This window comes from Barbus barbus (genome assembly GCF_936440315.1).
Source record: "Barbus barbus genome assembly, chromosome: 3".
NCBI lineage: Eukaryota > Metazoa > Chordata > Actinopteri > Cypriniformes > Cyprinidae > Barbus > Barbus barbus.
In genome coordinates this window covers 24,208,699-24,230,555 of record NC_136731.1, presented here as the reverse complement: position 1 = coordinate 24,230,555, position 21,857 = coordinate 24,208,699, and the positions used below count along the sequence as shown (strand labels likewise).

General features: G+C 36.2%; 2 protein-coding genes across 2 annotated transcripts in view; both read left to right on the top strand.

Moving 5' to 3' along the window:
* Nucleotides 1-11,134, top strand: part of LOC306849211 (coronin-7-like) — a 169,751-nt gene extending 158,617 nt beyond the window's left edge. The window contains exons 10-28 of the mRNA XM_079384088.1: nucleotides 882-936; nucleotides 1,033-1,090; nucleotides 1,168-1,313; nucleotides 2,265-2,360; nucleotides 2,515-2,616; nucleotides 2,696-2,843; nucleotides 3,586-3,761; nucleotides 3,847-3,955; nucleotides 5,159-5,245; nucleotides 5,331-5,473; nucleotides 7,003-7,107; nucleotides 7,199-7,284; nucleotides 7,384-7,525; nucleotides 7,631-7,720; nucleotides 7,803-7,919; nucleotides 8,143-8,278; nucleotides 8,387-8,478; nucleotides 9,831-9,917; nucleotides 10,009-11,134. Of these exons, the coding sequence (XP_079240214.1) occupies nucleotides 882-936; nucleotides 1,033-1,090; nucleotides 1,168-1,313; nucleotides 2,265-2,360; nucleotides 2,515-2,616; nucleotides 2,696-2,843; nucleotides 3,586-3,761; nucleotides 3,847-3,955; nucleotides 5,159-5,245; nucleotides 5,331-5,473; nucleotides 7,003-7,107; nucleotides 7,199-7,284; nucleotides 7,384-7,525; nucleotides 7,631-7,720; nucleotides 7,803-7,919; nucleotides 8,143-8,278; nucleotides 8,387-8,478; nucleotides 9,831-9,917; nucleotides 10,009-10,017 (1,984 nt within the window). The 3' untranslated portion in view covers nucleotides 10,018-11,134. The remainder of the gene's footprint in view (nucleotides 1-881; nucleotides 937-1,032; nucleotides 1,091-1,167; nucleotides 1,314-2,264; nucleotides 2,361-2,514; nucleotides 2,617-2,695; nucleotides 2,844-3,585; nucleotides 3,762-3,846; nucleotides 3,956-5,158; nucleotides 5,246-5,330; nucleotides 5,474-7,002; nucleotides 7,108-7,198; nucleotides 7,285-7,383; nucleotides 7,526-7,630; nucleotides 7,721-7,802; nucleotides 7,920-8,142; nucleotides 8,279-8,386; nucleotides 8,479-9,830; nucleotides 9,918-10,008) is intronic.
* A 1,177-nt stretch (nucleotides 11,135-12,311) lies between these two features.
* On the top strand, nucleotides 12,312-15,078 carry LOC306849225 (mitochondrial import inner membrane translocase subunit tim16). The gene is made up of 6 exons (XM_079384111.1): nucleotides 12,312-12,437; nucleotides 12,945-13,029; nucleotides 13,454-13,590; nucleotides 13,689-13,754; nucleotides 13,876-13,989; nucleotides 14,072-15,078. Exons 1-5 carry the CDS (start codon nucleotides 12,435-12,437, stop codon nucleotides 13,963-13,965), a joined length of 381 nt encoding a protein of 126 aa, XP_079240237.1. The 5' UTR covers nucleotides 12,312-12,434; the 3' UTR covers nucleotides 13,966-13,989; nucleotides 14,072-15,078.
* The last annotated feature ends 6,779 nt before the right edge of the window (nucleotides 15,079-21,857 follow it).

The window sequence follows — 21,857 nt, the reverse complement described above, 5'->3', positions numbered from 1 at the left end:
ACCAGAAACTAACCAGAACACCTTAGCAATTAGACATGTATTTTTTTTTTAAAATAGAACGTTGTCTCTTTTTTATCTAAAGAAATAGTAAATGTTTAAAAATGAAAACATGGGATGAAAATTCAAATCAGTGGTCTAGAAAAAGCAGTTATATTATGGAGTGTGTCGCCCTCTCATGGTGGCTGCCATGTTGAGTGTTTGAAATGGCAAGACACTTCATATAACACTTTAAAAATTATATATTTATTGGCAACTAATATGTCTGCAGTTCCTATATTGACAATATTGTTCAAATATTTTGGGTTTAATTTTTGTTAATGGCTTTTATGCTCACGAAGTCTGCATTTATTTGATTAAAAAATACAGCAAAAACAGTAATATTGTTAAATATTATTACACTTTAATATATCTATTTTCTATGTGAATATATTTTAAAATGTAATTTTTATTATAATGGCAAAGCTGAATTTTCTGCATCATTACTCCAGTCTTCAGTGTCACATGATCCTTCAGAAATCATTCTGATTTGATGATTTGCTGCTTAAGAAAAAATATTATTATTATTATTATTATCAGTGTTGAAAACAGTTGTGCTGCATATACTTTTGTAGAAATGTTTTTTTCTCACTCTCTATTGATCTTTAATGAATAGGATGCTAAAAAAACAGCATTTATTTGAAATAGAAATTTAGAAACATTTTAAATGTTTGTTTTCTTTTAATCAATTTAATGCATCCTTGCTGAATAAAAGTATTAATTTCTTAAAAAACAGGAGTGTATAATAAAAGTTAAACAAAATGTTTGCTTTGTGAGAAATATGAGTCCTACAACATCAGCAGCCTAATCATTATTTGCGTTTCTCTGTCTGTTTTTATCCGCAGGACTCTGATTCCTCTGTTTGATCCAGACTCTGGACTACTTATTGTGTCCGGAAATGTATGTGACCATTTATTAACATATTTTAAGATCATTTTTAATGACTGGAATTCTTTCTCTTCAATATGAATACTATTACTAACCCTGTTTTCTCAGGGTGAGAGTGTGATCGACTGTTTCGAGGTGAACAGCAATGAGCCCTTCCTGTCTCAAGGTAGCACGGACTCTTTTTCTTGATGCTCTTGCTCTTTTTCATGTTTCATGAAGCTGATCTCTCTCTGTCGTTGTCAGTGAGTCACTGTTTGACGGACGTGTCGACTCGTGGCGTGGCTCTGGTGCCGAAGCTCGCTCTGGACGTCAGCTGCTGTGAGGTTTTGCATCTGATGCAGCTCACTGATAACTTCATAGTGCCCATCAGCTACCAGGTGCCTCGCAAGGTGAGAATGAACACGTGTATCCAGGTCTGCTAAACTGACTGTAAATGTAAAATCTCCTATTGATAAGCTGATAACATGTAACAGGGATTTGATTTCCTTATTTTCCGACCTGTATGACGTACATGAATTGTATTTGTAATGAGAATCATTTATACAAATATCAACAAAACAGATTCTGTAAAGTCTCAGAGTGGTTTTCGGCTATTTTATGGTTAAATGTTTGAAAGCAAATTGAATTGAAAAATTGCTATTTTAATTTTACTATTGTTCTGTAAAATAAAAATACAAAATATTCAATACTTGTTTTTATTTTTTAGTACAGTAGCATTAATGCAATATAAATATATTTGTTTATTAATTTGCTTAATCTTTAACATTTAAATAGTAATAAAATAAAACAAAAACACATTATTGTCATTAATAATAATAATACAAGAAGTTGATATAACTATAAAAAATTATATAATTTTGTTTTATTAAAACAATATTATTTTAAAACATTTTATTTTACAGTACAGTAGTATTTTGCAATAGTAATAATTTCTTCATTAATTTGTTTAATTTTTAGAATTTAAATAGTAATAAAATGAAATTATAATATAATGACTATTATTAATATTATTATTATTATTTTATACTTTTTTATTTTGACTACAATAGTATTATTACAGTAGTAATATATATCCTTGTTGAACTGTTTAATTTAATAATTTATATACTAATAACACAAAACTACTAATCATATTATTATTATTATTATTATTAAAAACTTGTTTTTCATTTTGTTCAGTCACTTTTCAAAATTATTTACAATTACAAAAATATTATTATTATTATTATGTAGTCATACTGAATGAGTAGGTAAAATAGTTTTTCTTTCTTTTTTTGTCCAAAATCATCCAGTCTGAGCATGTTGGATGTTTCAGCTGTTGTGTGTTTTGTGTGTATCAGGCAGGACAGGACTTCCATGCGGACTTGTATCCGGACACTGTGGGTCAAACTCCGGCCATGACGGCAGAGGACTGGTGGAAAGGAGAGAACAAACAGGTACTGACCACTTCTTTCTTAGTCATGGGGAATTCAGTGGATAGCAAAGGATTTCTTACTGAAAACTAAAGTATGAGGAAAACAGGGAAACTATAGTCAAGCTATATTAACTTTTTTAAATAGGCTTAACTCCGTAACACTTGAACTTTTACAGGTGGAGCGAGTCAGTCTTCACCCGAGCAAGAGGCCAAAACCGGCTGCTCCATCAGCTCAGGAGACAAAACCAAAGGATCTTCCCCGTGGCAAGAGCAAAGAGGTCTGTGGGAGAAACACGAGGAGAAAAGTTTACTTTACAGAAATTATGGTCTTACAGTGTCTTTCTGTGTTTTTCTCAGGAGGCCTCGACCTCCAGCAGTCCCCTCAGCACCCCCAGCAGCAGTGCCGCCCCGTCCCGCTCCCCGTCCTCCACCAGCGGCCTGTCGTCCGGCTTCCTGCCGAGCCCTAGCCCCAGTCAGAGCTCCCGGGCCATCCACAGCATGCTCGGTCACTCACACTGACTTTATATGCATTTACATTTAATTAAGTGAAAAAAAAAAAAAGTATATATATATATATATATATATATATATATATATATATATATGTGTTTTTTTTATTAAAATGAATAATATTTTGATAGCATGATGCACTCCTATGTTATTGAAATTATTAAATATGAATTTTTTTCCTTTGTTAATTTAATGAAAAACTGTATTCTTCATCACTTAATAATAGATTTTTATTTTATTATACTTGTTTTAAACATTTGTAATATTGTCACCAATGACTGTCTACATTATAATTATGGTTCATTGAACTGAAAAATACATTTCAGAGCAAATACATAACTATTTATATACACTACTAGTTGAGGGGGTTATTTAATGTTTTTGTAATTTGATCCTTCATAAATCATTCTAATACGCTGATTTGCTGCTCAAGAACATCTCTGATTATTATCAATATTGAAAAAAGTTATGCTGCTTCATATTTCTGTGATACATTTTTGTTCAGGATTCATCTGATGGAAACAAAGTATAAAAAAACAGCAATTTCAGTAAATGTTTATCAATTTAATGCATCTTTGCTAAATATACAAGTATTAATTTCTTTCAAAAAAACAAAATCTTATTGCCCCCAAACTGATGCCAAATATCATCAAAAACCTGAACCATATCAAGAAAGAATGTTTTTGGCTGTGTAAATCGCCCAGATCTTGTAATGAACGGCTTTCTATTATTCTCAGGCCCAAGCTCCAAGTTTCGTCACATCCAGGGGGCCATTTTGCACCGGGACACTCACATCACCAACCTGCGTGGCCTTCATCTGACCACACCAGGAGAGTGTGACGGCTTCTGTGCCAACGGCCAGCGCGTGGCAGTGCCTCTCGCCATCGCCGGAGGGCAGATCGCTGTATTTGAGGTGTGTTACTGCATTCACTTCTCTTTTCTTCTAAATCTTTGATTAATTTACAGTATCTAACTGCCCTGTCTGTCTGTTTCTACAGCTGTCCCAGCCTGGAAAACTGCCGGACACCGCCTTGCCCACCATCCAGAACTCCGTCAATGTGGCCGACTTCTGCTGGGACCCCTTTGATACACACAAGCTGGTTGTGGGTGAGTTTTCATTGGCCATTTTAAATGACTATATAAAAGTGATTGCTCTGATTCTGGATTCTGATTGGTCAATACAGAGTTACAGCCGTAATGCTATATAGCACCAGCTATTCACAGTGCCTGGTTATATCATGTAATCTGGATTAATCAGATTCCAAAAATTCACTATCAACATCAATATCAGACTACAGTTACTTTTTTATTGATTACATGATTAGATATTATTCACACAATAGCAATAAATTATTTATAATTTATTGGTTCTCCCTAATTTTTCTTTTTCATTAAACCCCAGTTTGGGAAAGCTTGACGTAATATAATATTTAATGCTTTAATTTAATATTTTGTTAATCAAAACGAATGGAATCTATTTTCTTTCTCTTTGTATTTTTTATATCAGTATGGTACAAGATTATCCTGTTTAATCAATGTGATAAATGTGTAAAGTCAAAAGTAATCTAAAAGTAGTCTGATTAAATTACCTAAAATGAGTAATGTAATGGATTACGTTACTGCCTACATTTTTTATCATGTAAAGTAAAAAAGTAAAGTAAAGTCGTGACGTATTGTCAAGTATGGTGACCCATACTCGAAATTGGTGCTCTGCGTTTAACCCATCCAAGTGAACTACACACACAGCAGTGAGTAGTGAACAAATGCGCACACACACACACACACCGTGAACACACACCCGGAGCAGTGGGCAGCCATTTATGCTGCGGCGCCCGGGGAGCAGTTGGGGGTTCGGTGCCTTGCTCAAGGGCACCTCAGTCGTGGTATTGAGGGTGGAGAGAGCGCTGGACATTCACTCCCCCCACCTACAATTCCTGCCGGCCCGAGACTCGAACCCGCAACCTTTCGATTACGAGTCCGACTCTCTAACCATTAGGCCACGACTTCCCACAATGTAATTTGGAATCAGTAACGAAATACAATTTGCTTGTAATTTACCCAGCACTGGCTATTCATCTACATGTACCTCCATGATTTTCAATCGGGGATCCATGAGTTTAAATCTTAGGAACACATCCAAGTCATAGTTCTCCTCAAAATCTAAAGAAAATGTACAGTAGTTTGTAGCAAATGAAGTGTTTTAAGAACAGTTGTATCTTTAGCCGGCTCTTGAAAAGAAACCTAAATACCTGCTGTCTGAGCACTGAAATCTGAATGTCAGCGCTGCTCTCTGATGTGTTTGTCTCAAAGCCGGTGATGATGCTAAGATCCGCGTGTGGCAGATTCCCAAAGAAGGTCTGACCGAAACCCTGACTGAGCCAGAGTGCATTCTGCGTGGTAAGAAACTGGCACATGTGACCTCTGACCTGTAGAAGTAGTAATTCTGTAGTGTTTGATTGACACACACCTTGACGAATGACAGGACACACGGAGAAGATTTATTCCATCAAGTTCCACCCCCACGCATCCGGCCTGCTGGCGTCCTCCTCCTACGACCTCACAGTGAGACTGTGGAACCTGGAGATGGGAGAGGAAGTCAAACGACTCAGCGGACATCAGGACCAGGTCTGTTTGTCTGTCTGTCTATCATCTGTTTGTCTGTCTGTCTGTCTGTCTATCTATATATCTATCTATCTGTCTACCTTTCATCTGTCTGTCTGTCTGTCTGTCTATCTATCTATATATCTATCTATCTGTCTGTCTGTCTTATCTATCTATCGTCTATCTCTCTATCTATCTATCTATCTATCTATCTATCTATCTATCTATCTATCTATCTATCTATCTATCTATCGTCTGTCTGTCTGTCTGTCTCTCTTATCTATCTATCTATCTATCTATCTATCTATCTATCTATCTATCTATCTGTCTGTCTGTCTGTCTGTCTGTCTGTCTGTCTGTCTTATCAACCTATTGTCTATCTATCTATCGTCTGTCTGTCTGTCTGTCTGTCTGTCTGTCTTGTCTAGTCAATTTTGTAGACATCAAGGCAGCTTCAGTGTTAATTTCGTTGACGACGACGAAAAATATTCGTCAACTAACCTTTTTTCTGTGACTAAGACGAGACGTTGACGAGCTAAAACTAATATCTGATGATAAAAACTATGACGAAATTTATGCGCGTCTTCATTAACAAGACGAGACGGGACTAAAATGTTATTTGAGGACTACCGGACATTCAAAATACATCCTATAGGCTAAATTAACTGCCTTGTCTTTCAAAATGTGCGTCTCTGTCATTGGATAAGGGGCGTTTGCATGGCAGCCGCAGTGGACGGATAGGCTACCAAAACGCGAACTAGCGATCTGAAACAATGGCCTCAGCACCCGAAGGGTTAGGGAGTGGGTGACCAGACGTCCCATTTTTCCCGGGAGTCACAATTCATTGTCGATTAACTTAAAGTCAGTGAAGGTGCGTTAGGGGGAAACGCGCTGATAGAAGTGCTCTCTCTCGCGCGCGCTCCACTTCTTCAGTTCTCCTACAGCGCGCGATCAGTTCTCAGTGCTCAAATACACACACAGCAGTCCAAATGTCTCTCATGTAGAGTATCTCACGGAAATACAGTCCGTTATGGTTTAAGTGAGCTTAAACAGGTGAGTGAAAACTGAATGTATGTCAGTAGGCTATTACATACATATCTTCCGTCTTAAATGGACAGCATTCCTAATTATCTGTCATAAATGTTAACCAACAAAAGATGTTAAATAAATGTATACTTGTTAAGTAAACCTACTGTATCTGAAAAATAGCAGTTTTTCCAAATTCAATCCTTGATTCAAATTTCTCATAACTAAGCTTAATTGATTTGGTCTAAAGAGAGAAGAATTGATGACTGTTTTTGTTTGAATGCTACATATAAAATAGCTACCAAAATAAATGTTGGTAACTGCAGTTTGACTAAAAGTAATGACTAAAAGTTGACAAAAATGCAATGACTTTTCGTCGACTAAAACTAGACTAAAACTATGAAAGACTCAAATGACTCAAATGTGACTAAGACTATTAAGCATTTTCGTCTCAAGATAAAGACTAAGACTAAATCAAAAATGCCTGCCAAAATTAACACTGGGCAGCTTACTATGTTCTCTCTTAGATATTTGGCATGGCTTGGAGTCCAGACGGTAAACTGCTGGCCACTGTGTGTAAGGACGGAAAAGTGCGACTGTACGACCCACGCAAGTCCACCTTGCCCATCCAGGTTAGTTCAGCATCAGATTAATATTATTAAACTTTGAAAGCAAAATAAATGGTATCTTTTTGACAAAGTTTTACCATCTTTATCTATGCAGGAGGGCCCAGGACCTGAGGGCCAGAGAGGAGCCCGTGTAGTGTGGGTCTGTGATGGCAAGTACCTGCTGGTTTCAGGATTCGACAGGTACAATATACCACAAATTTAGCCAAAATGATCATAGTGTTGTTACTAGCAGTGCCGCTCTGGCGCTAAAAGAGTTTTAATGGCTTATTTCCTTTACAGCCGCAGTGAAAGGCAGCTGTACCTTTTCTCCGCCGAGTCCTTGGCATCCGGGTCTGTGGCTTCAGCGCCCGCTGATGTGTCTCCCTCGACCCTTATCCCATTCTACGATCTCGACACCAGCGTCCTCATCCTCACTGGCAAGGTGCATGAGTGTGTGTCTTTGCTGAGCATTAAAATTGGCCATTGGTTTATAGTAAAAAAAACAGATTCATGCAGCAGTGTGTTTATTTGTCCTTTGGTCTTTCAGGGTGACACACGTGTTTATATATATGAGATCGTGCCTGAAGCGCCGTACTTCATGGAATGTAGTAGTTTTCATTCCTCTGAACCACACAAGGTATTATTGTTGGTGCTGTTGTGATGTTATTGATGATACAGAAAGCAAACTGTTTAACTAATGTCTTACCGTGTCCTCACAGGGGTTGTGTTTCCTGCCGAAGGCTGAATGTGATGTGCGTGATGTGGAAGTGGCTCGAGCCATCCGACTTGGCAAAACCACCATTGAACCCGTGGCCTTCAGAGTGCCTCGTGTCAAAGTAAGAGTGACCCTCATACCAGAAACTGAAAAATAATTATTTTTAATTTTAATTTAATTATTATTAATTTTATTATAGGCTATTTTTAAATTACATTGTGTCTATGTTTCTGGATACCTTTAGCTTGATCATTTTTGAGTACCTTTTCAGCTTCATATTACAGTGTTTGTTTCTCATGCTGAATGAACAAATGTAAACATTTGAATCTGTCTTCACTCCACAGAAAGAGTTTTTCCAGGATGATGTTTTCCCAGAGACTGCAGTGTGGTGGAAAGCATCTCTGACCGCTGCTGCCTGGCTCTCTGGATCCAACGGACAGCACCACAAAATCAGCCTGCGGCCCAAAGACATGACGCCCGGTACTGCTCAACATCCCCAAACACAACTCAAAGAATACCTGTCCAAAAATCTGCTCTATGCATGCAGTGTTACAATACCCTTCCTTATGATCAGTTTTTTTTTTTCAGTGAGTGAAGCACCAAAAGAGGCTCCTGTTAGGAAGTACCTGCCCTCCTCCGTCTATCTGGAGGAAAAAACTGATGAACAGAAGAAAGAGGAGGTATCTCTGTCTGTCTATCATTTGTTTGTTCATTCATTCATTCATTCATTCTATATAGCTGTCGTTTGTTTATTCTGTCTGTGTGTCTGTCTCTATCTATCGTTTGTTTGTTCTATCTGTCTATTGTTTGTTTGTTCTTTCATTCTATCTGTAGTTTGTTTGTTCTGTCTGTCTGTGTATGTGTCTATTGATCATTTGTTCATTCTGTCTGATGTTTGTTTGTTGTCTGTCTTTCTAGCATTTGTTTGTTTGTTATGTCTGTCTGTGTATCATATGTTCGGTCATTCTGTCTGTCTCTGCCTATCGTTTGTTTGTTCTGTCTATCGTTTGTTTGTTCATTCATTCTATATATCTGTTGTTTGCTTGTCCTGTCTGTCTCTGTCTATTGTTTGTTCGTTCATTCATTCTGTCTGACGTTTGTTTATTCTGTCTGTCTTTCTATCATTTGTTTGTTTGTCGTCTGTCTATCATTTGTTCATTCATTCTATTTGTGTCTATCGTTTGTTTGTTCTGTCTGTCTGTCTGTCTCTCTCTGTCTATCGTTTGTTTGTTCGTTCATTCTGTCTGTCTGACATTTGTTTGTTTTATCCAGAAAAATGTCTATCCTTTGTTTGTTCATTCTGTCTGTCTCTCTGTCTATCATTTGTTTGTTAATTTATTCTGTCTGTCTGGCATTTGTTCTGTCTGTCATTCTATCATTTGTTCGTTTGTTCTGTCTGTCCATCATTAGTTCTATGTGTCTCTCTCTCTCTCTGTGTCGATTGTTTGTTTGTTCTGTCTGTCTGTTGTTTGGTTATTCGTTCATTTTGTCTGTCTGACATTTGTTTGTACTGTCTGTCTTTCAATCATTTGTTTGTTTGTTCTGTCTGTCTATCGTTTGTTCGTTCATTCTGCCTGTCCATCATTTGTTCTGTCTATCATTTTTTTATCTGTCTGTCTGTCTGTCATTTTTTTGTCTGTCTATTGTTTGTTTGTTCTGTCTGTCTCTGTCTCTCACCGTCTGTCGATTTGTTTGTTCTGTCTGTCATTTTTTCATTCTATCTGTCATAATTTGTTTGTTCTGTCTGTGTGTCTGTCTCTGTCTTTTTGTTTGTTCTATCTGTTTGTCGTTTGATCATTCTGTCTATTTGTATGCTTGTTCTATCTATGTCTCTAATTCTATCATTTTGCCTGTTCGTTCCATCTGTTGTTTGTTCATTCATTCTATCAGTCTGTCGTTTATTTGTTCTGTCTCTCTCTGTTGTTTGCTTATTCATTCTATCTGTGTGTTCTATCTAGCTGTCCATCTGTTGTTCCTTCATTCTTTCTATCTATCTGTCTCATTTGTTTGTGTGTATGTGTGTTTCTTGCAGTTGCTCAGTGCCATGGTGGCGAAGCTGGGAAACAGGGAAGACCCTCTGCCACAGGAGTCATATGAGGGGGTGGATGAAGACGAGTGGGTGAGTAAAGAACTGACCCAACAAACATACACACACCAGATGACTCATGACACACTGTAAACCATCTAAATCCTGTCTGTGTGTGTTTCAGGATGACTAACACTCAAGCCTTGCCTCGCGGTCCAGTCAGGGTGCCAGCAGCAGACATGGGACGTGCCTGCTCTATTTGAATCTTGCCATTCTAGGGTGCCAACGTACCACTGAACCTCCGAAACGCTCCTCATCCCATCGGCTTCAGCTCCATAAACCTGCTGATTCACTCTCACACACTCCTCCATCCGTCTTCTAGATAATCCACCCGTCATCTATATGCATTGGTTTAACTGGAGTATTAATATCTGCTTTTAGCGGTTAAAATGATTCTTCACAGATTAACATATTCCTATGCATAGCTCAGACATTCATCTCAGATGCATGGCGCACATTTACAATGACAGTTTTAATGATGGGCATCAGCTTTGTACTGCTTTAATTGACTGTATAATGACTGCATGATAGCACATGCCTTCCTCAATCTGTAACGCAAAACCTCTCTAGATATTTTCATTGGTGAAAAGTGCATTTAATACAAACAATCATTTGACTACTGAAATGGTTAAATATACATTTTACATTGATATTGTGGTAATTTGTTGGATTAAATGTCACCTCCTTTAGGTTCTTAGCAGCGTTAGTTATACTTTAATAAGTCTTGAACAAAAATGTCTGCGTACCTCTAAATTAATGATCTGGAGACTGTTGAAAACACTCCTTTTTAAACTGGAAAATACTCCTTTCTGTATATTTCCTTCTGCTCAACCTCATCAACAGTATTAACACAAATCTACTTCACAAGGTATTTTCTCCAATAATCAGGTCTATCACAAGGCAATACAACTAATTTTGTTTTTTAACAGAACATGTTTACAAATGCCATGTAAGGAATTGTGCATGTTATGGCACTTGTACCGTGTGATGTCCTGTGCTTGACATGTGATCATGTAATCACACATGAATGGTAGATGTTAATAGACATGGTAATGATCTGCTAAGTGTTTTTTAAATGTGAGCTCATTTTGTTACCAATCTAAAGTTTTTGGGATGCATTTTCATAGCACTTGTAATCACGTGCATTTTAATACTTTATAGGCAATAATGTTTTTCACTCCTCTTTTGAATGGAATCAGTCTTGTGGGAATGTTGCCTAAAAATAAAACCTTGAGAGCTAAGAAATATGGAATTCAGTGGTGTATTTATTGATGATCATCACAATCATATTGTAATTGTTGCAATTGTGTTATTGCCATTATTATTATGCAATGTATTATTAACGATATAATTATGTAAATATATGTGTGTGTGTGAGAGAGAGAGAGAGAGAGAGAGAGAAAGAGACCCTGGACCACAAAACCAGTCTCAAGTCGCTGGAGTATATTTGTAGCAATAGCCAAAAATACATTGTCAAAATTATAGATTTTTCTTTTATGCAAAAAATCATTAGGACATTAAGTAAAGATCATGGTCCATGGAGATCATTTGTAAATTTCCTACTGTAAATATATCAAAACTTCATTTTTGGTTAGTAATATGCATTGCTAAGAACATCATTTGGCCAGCTTTAAAGGCGATTTTCTCAGTATATAGATTTTTTTGCACCCTCAGATTACATATTTTCAAATAATTGTATCTCGGCCAAATATTGTCCTATCCTAACAAACCATACATCAATGCACATATATATATATATATATATATATATATACATACACACACACACATTAATAATACAATATACGTTATATAATATTATATAATGTATTGTTAATACAGTTGATTGATATTATCATAGTTGTTTTTTCTATATTGTTTATATATCTTAGTTATAGACAAAATTATTATCTGGTAACAGTAAATATGCATTTATTTATTATTATTAGTAGTAGTATTTAATGTATTATTAATAATACAATTATATATTCACAATATAATATTATTATTAGTAGTATTTCTCTCTATATATGTATATTTTATTCAAGAACTGGTTATAGACAAGTTTCCCATCTGGTGATTTTAAATATATTCCATTACGTTATTATTATTATTATTATTACTACTCCTCCTCCTACTACTACTACTAACTACTACATTTACAAGCACAATAAGAAGAAATAAAATGTAGGGAGTTACAATAGGCTACAATGAACTATAAAAATAACTAAACCTAAAATTAACTCGTTTAACTAAAACGAGTTTTTTTAAAGCATGTATATACAGACCATACATTTTATTGAAATTAATAATGGCTATATTTTCTTACTGTCCTGCCGTGCGCCTCCATTAACTCAATAATGTCTGAGCAGATCGTGAATGTCCTCCAGCCAGCAGGTGTCAGTGTGTGTGTGTGTGTGTGTGTGTGTGTGTGTGTGTGTGTGTGTGTGTCCGTCTCGTTTTTTCGCCGGTTTCATCAACCTTGATGGAGTTACACGTGAAAACATTTACCCGAAACTGAGCTGTTTAACATTATCACAGCAGATCAGTATGGTATGTTCATATATTTACTTATAGATCATAATCACTGTATGATTCTATGTCGGTAGCTCTGTATTCCATCTCTAGAAATGCTAATAATGGATCATTCCATATCAGAGGATCTTATGCAACGACCTTGCATTTCATTTTCATAAGTTACTGGGAGTAATGTCACATTACATTATGAACGGAAAATGTTTGTATGAACGATTAATGAATCTTTATGACCGCAGAAGTGATGTGAAGATTATTTAAAGAGGCTGTGTATTTGTGAAGCTGTGAATTAGATATGCTAGCTGAAATATTTGTATTTATTATTTAATATTTCATTTATTTCACTCATAATGACACATTATTTATCGTGAAACTTTTGTATTCAAACGTTTTATTCTGGGTCAGTCTAAAATGAGTCTTTGCCTTCCTTACAAGCTTTGTATCCTCTCACATGTATTTGTGTGCCACTTTCTTAATGTTTTATGTTCTACTTTGTATATTTCTTGTGTTTCTGTGTTCACATAGGCCAAGTATCTGGCTCAGATCATTGTGATGGGGGCTCAGGTGGTCGGACGAGCTTTTGCAAGAGCGTTACGTCAAGAATTTGCAGGTCAATTCAAAGAAATGCTATATTATGTTCATTTATTAATAATTAATAGCATATTATTAGTATTAACATTTATTATTCATCAATTTCCCACAATTTGTTCTTGTTGTTAATATCTGCTTGATGAATACATTAAATAAACACATTTATATGTGTATTTATTTATTCTTATTTAACATCTCCTTAAAATAACAACCAAATATTACAACGTACTTATAGTTATTCTTCTATTTTTTTCTTATTTAAGGAGTCTTAGGAAAATATGACAGCATTGCAGTGTCTTAATAATGTCTTCCTATGACTGATGTTAAGTTAGTTAGTTTAAACTTTATTGTCCGCCACTGTGGAAATTTGTAATGATCTCCAATATGAGGAGTACTCTATATGTGAAATATGACTGAAGTATGTTGTGTGGATGTGAATGCAGCCAGTCAGGCAGCTGCTGAGGCTCGGGGGCAAGCGGGCAGACAGTCTGCAGCTGCGTCTAGTTTCACAGGAATGACTTTACAAGAAGCCCAACAGATACTGAACATCTCCACATTAACACCAGAGGAGATCCAGAAGGTGAAAGTCTGTAATATAGGGCCTAATTGGCATCATTACTGCACTATTCACCCTCTAACAAAATGTGTTTTCATTTTGTGTTTTTATTTTCTCCTCAGAATTATGAGCATTTATTTAAAGTCAATGACAAAGCTGTTGGCGGTTCATTCTATCTTCAGTCTAAGGTAAGCAATGAGACAATCATTCAGAATGGTTGAAACTCTTGGTTCAGGGTCACACGCACTGAGCCCATATCTTTAGATCAAATAATAATAATAGGTGTGTTTGTCATGGACTCTTGTATAGGTGGTACGGGCTAAAGAGCGTCTGGATGAAGAACTCTCCATTGAACAGCAGCACCAAACCAAAACATCCGACCAGCAGCAGCAGACATGAGCTCCATCCTCACACCCATCCACTGTAATTATGACCCAGACCCACAATAAAACTTCATCTTTTTGTACATTGAAATGTCAATTATTTCTTTATTCATCCATCACAGTGGAGGAGTATTTTCTGGACATTACTTGGAAGTTCATTTATCCTGAGGTCTTGTTGGACTTCATCCAGGAGCTCATGGCACTTTCTAGCATGTTTTTACTCTTCAGAAGTTTGGTGTTGGTAAGATTTTTGAAAGAAGTCTGTTATTCTCATCAAGGCTGCATTTATTGGATCAGAACTACAGTAAAAACAGTAATATTGTTAAATATTGTTACAATTTAAATTACCCATTTTCTAGTTGAATATATTGGAAAATGTCATTTATTTCTGTGGTCAAAGCTGAATTTTCAGCATCATTACTCCAGTCTTCAGTGTCACATGATCCTTCAGAAATCATAGTAATATGCTGATTTGTTGCTTAAGAAATAGAAACCTTTTGTAACACATGAATGTATTATTTTCTGTCTTTTTTGATCTATTTAATGCATCCTTGCTGATTTATTTATTTTTTATTTTTTTGCTGACCTCAAACTTTTGAAAAGTTGTGTATCCATCCATTTCTTCACATTGAAAGGAATGATCTGGATTTAATATAAGGTATCAACTTCATTTCAGGCTTAATGTATATTACCACAGAAGTGGCAATACTGTTAAAACTAGGAAAATGGTTGCAATTCAACAATTAAAGTCTAGGCAAACTTTGGATGGATTTTTCTTCAGTAAAATGTGCTTGTATTGCATGTCCATCTTTTCCAAGCTATGAAAGGAGATGAGAGATTGTCCAGACAAGGTTAATAACTGATGCTATCACACCTGTCAGGATGTTAAAGTCTTGTGGCTGTACTTTAGAAACAGTCATTTATGTTTAGCCCAGTATAATATTATTCCCCATAGACTTCTGTGTAACTGTAAACAGTCCAGTCTGGAAGATGCTAGTCTGTAGTAATCAACAGGGCAGCAGATTAAGTTTTTTCTTGTTTGTTTTTTGGCTTTCATTTAAGGTAATTCTTTTACCTTCATTTACTACTGTCAGATTCACACCATAAATAATGTCAGTGAAGCAATATACAACATGTGTTGCTATTTGAGTGATCAATACATTTTCGCTGGTTGGTTATTACTGTAATTAATATATTTAAATATTAATATATATAATATGACATTTGTTATTGAATTGTATTTGAAGTTTTTTCGATTTTTTTCCCAACCCTAGTATATGTATTATGAATGTAGTCTGTACATTAAAAAAAGCACAATATAAATGCATCATGAATTAATGAGAGCTTCAGACTTCTGTGATTTAAACCAGCTAATCACACTGGATGTTTAACAAAGAAAATGACTGAATATTGAACATATTTGTTCAAATTATACTGTGTTTTTTCTTTAGGATTAAATATCAAATGTTAATGAGGATTAGGTCATAAACACTGACTACTGAAATGTGTTTTGGGATCCTCACGAACACTGTGTATTTACACTAAAATTACTGTTATGTATATTTCAGTTATTCAAACGGGTCAGTCAGACAAGTCGAGCAAAAGCAAACAGATGAAAGAGCCAAGAAAAATAGTTCAACATCTCATCCGAGGCTGACTGAGTCAATACTGTAAACATTTCAGCCCTCTGTACATGAATATCCCAAACATTCAGCCAAAAAAAGAAACACAGCAAAGCGCAATATATCAAATGCAAATTTATTATACATTTGTTTCTTTTATTTTCATTGACATCCTTATCAATATCGTAATAAAAATCCTCTAAAACAGGAGCACACACCTATGTTGTACCAACTGGAGACTTTTACAGCTCTAAAATTCTGCACGTTCAGTTTCAGAACATGATGCTGGGAAAAATATATATTTATTTATATATATATATATATATTTATTTTCATATACTGTATTACATCTACATTTCAACTATAGTAAAAGGCACTTAGAAAAAATTAAAATACTGATATTAAAATATCTCAGAAATGTGCAAAAAAGGAAAACAATAAAAATGGATACTGGCCTTTCCAGGCCATAGTCTTTTTGTTAACCCTTTGTGCATCTCTGTGGCACTTCAAGAAAGTGTCCTATTATTAGTTCATTTTAGAAACATATTTACGTTTAATGTGAGCTTTTTTCTTTAGATTCTAAAATGGTGCTTAATTTATGTACCATATATAGTTTCTTGTATCATTGGAGTTTTACTGGAGTGAATATCTAAATTTAAATATCTAGCTCTGACATCTTCCCTGCCATTCAGTTTATTGCTTAAGTATGGAAGCAGAATAATGACAATAGTTTTTGAAACATAAAGCATGCTGGATTCCACAAATCGAAAAGAAAAGATGCATTGCAATTAACATTGCTTGCATTTTAATACCTTGTATTTCCGGGGCTTGCATTTTTAGGTCCTGAAATTGAACATAGTTGTTTATTTAAACTGTGAATATTTCAATTCTAAATATTTCACACACATTTTCATAATTAAAAATTAAATAATTCATATTCACCTTACAGAATTCACTTCCAAAATATTTAATCTGTTTAAAAATAAGATGTATAATATTCGACGGGCAAATTTCGGTCATTTTATTTCACTTTCCGAATTCGCTGCCACAAATTCAGTGGTTAAAATTCTGCAGAAAATTCAGCGGTGCACATCCGGGACTCGCAGGAATAGCAGTAGAGCACCGATGCATGACCGTCTGCACAAACGAAGTACATTTATCTCACAGTACAAAACTAAGTAATAATTTATTTAATTTAAATGTAATTATTAAATTTCAATCATTTATTCAAATTATTATTTATTCAAGCATGTTTACAGTAAATTAATAATTTACTCAAACTGACTAAATAAATATTGCAAGTATCTCACCTTAGACAATACTTTCCCCAAGTATGTACACTACACAAATATTTAAGAAAAAATTACAGTAATTCACCAAAATGTAATTTTCCTGCTCCAAATTTTGTTACTAGTAACCAGACTGACTTACTACAGTTGAAATTTTGCCAACATCTTCCTCACTGTACATGCAGTATATAATTATTCTTAAGAAATTACTGTAATTAACAAAGCTTTTTTTTTTTTTTTCAAAGTTTGTAGTACATTCCTAGTGACTAGACTGACTTACTATAGGTGAAATTTTGCTAATACCTCCCTTAATGTACATAAAGTCGATATTTTATACTACAACCTTTGGAACGTGAACAATTCCTTTTTTGGGTTCTTACTGATTTTGTTTTGTTTTTGTTTTAAATAATTGTAAATTGTACATACAGTAAGGGAGATATTGGCAAAATGTCAACCCACTACAACCTGTGGAACATGAAAAACACTTATGTAGTTTTTTCAAAAAATATATTTGTGTACTGTTCATACCATAAGGGAGATATTGGCAAAATCTAATCTGTAGTAAGTCAGTTTTGTACCTAGCAACGTACTACTGTTGGAACATGAGAAAAAAAAAAATCTTTCCAGGGATTTTTTTTATATGTAAATAATTGTGTAATGTACATATATAAAAAGGGCGGTATTGGCATCTCATCTGTAGTAAATCACTATGAGCAATACAAGCTTTACAGTTTGAAAGCGTGTTATTTTAAATGTTAAGTCATTTGAATTTAAATGCATTGGACGTTTTAACCCAGTCGGTGGAATTGTCAGACGGCCCCTTACGTGCGAAAACGCGTCAATGCTTTCTCCGGTTTACATTTGCAGCAACAATACACCTAGGCGGTTTTGAACTCCTTTTTTATGTCAATATAAAGTGGTTGCTTACTGTTAAAATTAGTATTGAAGTATTGATATATTTGTAGGACTGTCGACTCTATAGATCAGTGGTAAGGGAAAGCAACGAAAATGCAGCACGTTGCGTTCTGACCCCATTTGCTTGTCTGTATATAGTTCGCATAATCATCAGTAAAGTGTGTTCTGAGATTTTATATCACTGTATTAGTTATATCACTGAGGCGCGTTACGCGTCATCGGGGAATCCTGGAGTGTGACGGGGAACCCCAGTATTACAGCACAGTCACACAAGCCATGATACAAAGTTACAGAAACTAAGCAACCGAAATAAAGAATTAAAAATAATCAAAACTTCTACTTAGCACTTGCTCCATTTTTGCAAATCAGTTTTTGTGAATGAATGGCCTTCATCAACAGCCGATTGCGCCACCTGCTGGTGAGCGGCTGACATCAACTGAAGATCATGCATCGGTGCTCTACTGCTATTCCTGCGAGTCCCGGATGTGCAACGCCGAATTTTCTGCAGAATTTTAACCACTGAATTTGTGGCAGCGAATTTGTAAAGTGAAATAAAATGACCGAAATTTGCCTGTTGAATATTACACATCGTATTTTTAAACAGACTGAATATTTTGGAAGTGAATTCTGTAAGGTGAATATGAATTGTTGAATTTTTAATTATGAAAATGTGTGTGAAATATTTAGACTTGAAATATTCACAGTTTAAATAAACAACTATGTTCAATTTCAGGACCTAAAAATGCAAGCCCCGGAAATACAAGGCATTAAAATGCAAGCACTGTTAATTGCAATGCATCTTTTCTTTTCGATTTGTGGAATCCAGCATGCTTTATGTTTCAAAAACTATTGTCATTATTCTGCTTCCATACTTAAGTCTCTCACATACAGTTGCATTAAATTCAGAGTCATTGGGGATGCACCATTGTTTTGTTAAGGTCTTTGGTGTCTCCTGTGTAAAACAGTGTGGCCGTTTTCAGAGTGCTCAAAGGGTTAAAGGTTCAAACAGCTTATCTGATATTAAACTTTGATGTAGACCTTGACAGGTCTGTGTCAGTATCAGCTTCCTCCAGCCAACAGCATGAGAAAAGGGAGTAGGAGAAGGTGGGCAAAGATATTTCCAACTTGTTTAAAGATGCAAGGGTTAATAAGCGTCATTACCGGTAAAGCCTCCTAAATACATGCTGATGTCAAAGGTCTCCAAACCTGAGAGGATTGTGTTTGACTACTGCATGTATTTGCATGTTATCTCTACTTAAAGGTTTTATAGAAGCACAGGGTTAACCTTTTCTTGGCTTTAACCGAAATAAATAAAAAATAATCTGGGGCCGTGTAAGGGTCAGTGACCTACTTTTGAAACTTGCCGCACGATCAAGATGTGGACAGTGGGGACTTGTGGACATGTTGATTGCTTGAGTGTCCATTATATAAAGAACATTATACAGTATGTAAACTTCAATAATTGCGCATGATTATGGGCTAAATGTAAGGGCTTCTTACTCAAACCCTTCCCACAAACTTATCCGTCACCTCCTCCTGTCATTTCTCCGTCTTTCCTTGCGAGTCATCTGCTGGAGAAAGCTGAACGCAGAATGGCGATAGCACAAACGAAGCAACTTCAACATCAGGAAATGTCACGTCCAAAAGTAAAACAAAAAAAGTCAGTAAAACAAAACAGCATTAATTGTATAGTTTCCACAAACAATAAAACAAAAATAATTATGGAATAAGACTGAGTGTACAAATGGTTTGGAGGGGAGGGCAGGGTACATGCTTTAAGGAAGTGCGATTATTTCAGTCGGAATGTTTTTACATTACATTCGTTTGTTATATAATTTTTTTTCTCCCAATCTATGAGTAATGGACATTACTGAAAGATGCTCTAAATATGTCATCTCTGTTACAGAAGTAATTCTCCTGAGAAGACAGAAGCTGTTATGTGGCTGAGTTCAGGAGAGAAGACTAATCTGAATGAGATCTTGATTGCGACATTTTTATCATCAATGGAGGATGACAAAGACTGTAAAGTCTCTCTCACATGACCCACTTCAGAACTTCAATGCACCTTTCAACACAAGAATCATACGCCGCTTTCACGTAGACTGCATCATAAAATGTACAATATGAATATCTGCCTTAAAGGTTGTGTTGTACAACTTGATGTGCCTAAAATCTAGCACAGAATCTGTCTTTTGAGTTTTAGTATTTGGAGCGTCGCCTACAACTCCATTTGTGTAAGGTGGCATCAGGAGTAATGCTGAAACTTGACACCTCGCTCTAGAGTTTGATGCATTGGAGAATATTGATGTGGGTCATGTGAAAGGGTCTTAAATCAAAATGCTATCTTTTGGCCACCTGAATAGTGCTTTCTACACTTTATTATTAAGTCCCTACTTTAATCTCTAGGTTTACGATTAGATTTTTAGCACTGTGATTTAACATGGGGCAAACCGTGAAAGCAAAGTTACTTTAACCAAACTAGGCCCTTAATCGTTGCAGTACACTTAAACTGGTGTATTGCAAGTGTCAGCTTGCTAGTGTGGATAACGGTTTAACATTCCACTATTATGCATCAGCCAAAGATTCTTTGTTTTACCCTGCCGTGCTACACTGCAAAGCGGGACAATACTGTTAAATCTGGACCTTGGTTCAGCTAGTAGTGTGCAGTACAAGTGATGACCATAAGATGGCACTATTTACAACAGTGCCATGTCCTATGGGGCGTTAGCATGACCGCTTGGTGAGTTTGTGCCCTTGTATGACTTAAAACTCAGTCAGTCTGAGCCTTGTGTCTGTAAATTTCTTATTCAACAAAATAGAGCTAGTCAAGGTTTCTATTTCCTCCTCCTCAGAGGACAGATTGTCGTTCATACTTCGTCGTATGCTTACATTGCAGTGACACAGCTAGCAGCAAATGCAAGGTTTTTCATATAGCTTGCAATAGAGCATTGAGCTAAGGAAGTTCACTTGCAAGGGATGCAGAGGGTCTGAAGCTGTGGTGTCCATTCCTGATTCTAAAAGGCCACCGTCCGGGAAAGTTTAGCTCTAGACCTAAGTAAACACACCTGTACCAGCTAATCAAGTTCTTCAGGATCACTAGAAATTTGTATGTAGGAGCTGAACTCTGCAGGAAAGTGGCATATCAGGGCCAGAACTGGACACTACTGGTCTAAAGGGTACAACAGATGTTGATTGATGGCAAGTAAAGAGCTGCTCTCTCCTGACCTACGACCTCAGCACCCCTTTGCAAACCTGACCAAGCCCATGAGATTTAGCCTCAAAGCTCTCCAGCTCACTACGCTCAGAGGTCTTTTCATAATGCACGGAATGGCTTGAAGGTGAGTTCCTGAAGAATAATAGCATACATTTGTGTCTTTAGTGTGTTGCGTACACTGTCGTCCAAAAGTTTCTCTTACGCATAAATACAATTGTCGAAGCAAGGGCACAGATTCTGTAGTCTGCCGTTTAGAGCCGTTTCTTCTGGAGAGCCACCAGAGTTTAGACCAGGGGAGGGCAACCATGGCCCTCAAGGTCCGCTGTCCTGCAGAGTTTACCTCCAGCAAACTCACCTGGCTGTAATTTATCTAGTAATCTTATAGACTTTGATTAGTTTAGTTTCTGTTTAGTGAGGGTTGTAACTAAACTGCAGGACAATGGACTTTTTGCCCACCACTACTTTAGCCCCAACCCTAATTAAACACAGTTAATCAAGCTCTTCAGGATTACTCAAAACTTTCAAACAGGTATGTTGGAGCAGGCTGGAACTAAACTCTCCAGGAGCAAGATTGGATAACCCTGGTAATAAGATAAGCCAGAAAGAAAGAGAATGGAATGGAGGTGAGTGTTTGGCCACTTTCTAGATTGTTACGAAAATTTCGCTTCAAGATACCATCCCTATTACCACAAGAAACAGGTAGCTGTGTCCGACCATAAGGTACAAATTAGAACTGAAGTAGCACTAAAAGTATCACCTCCAAGCAGAAATGCATTTGCTTTGTGAAAACCCCCCATAGGCTTGCCTCTGACCTCTGACCCCTGTTCCACCCCCACCCTTCCCCTGCCGTTCCTCTGGAATGTGGCAC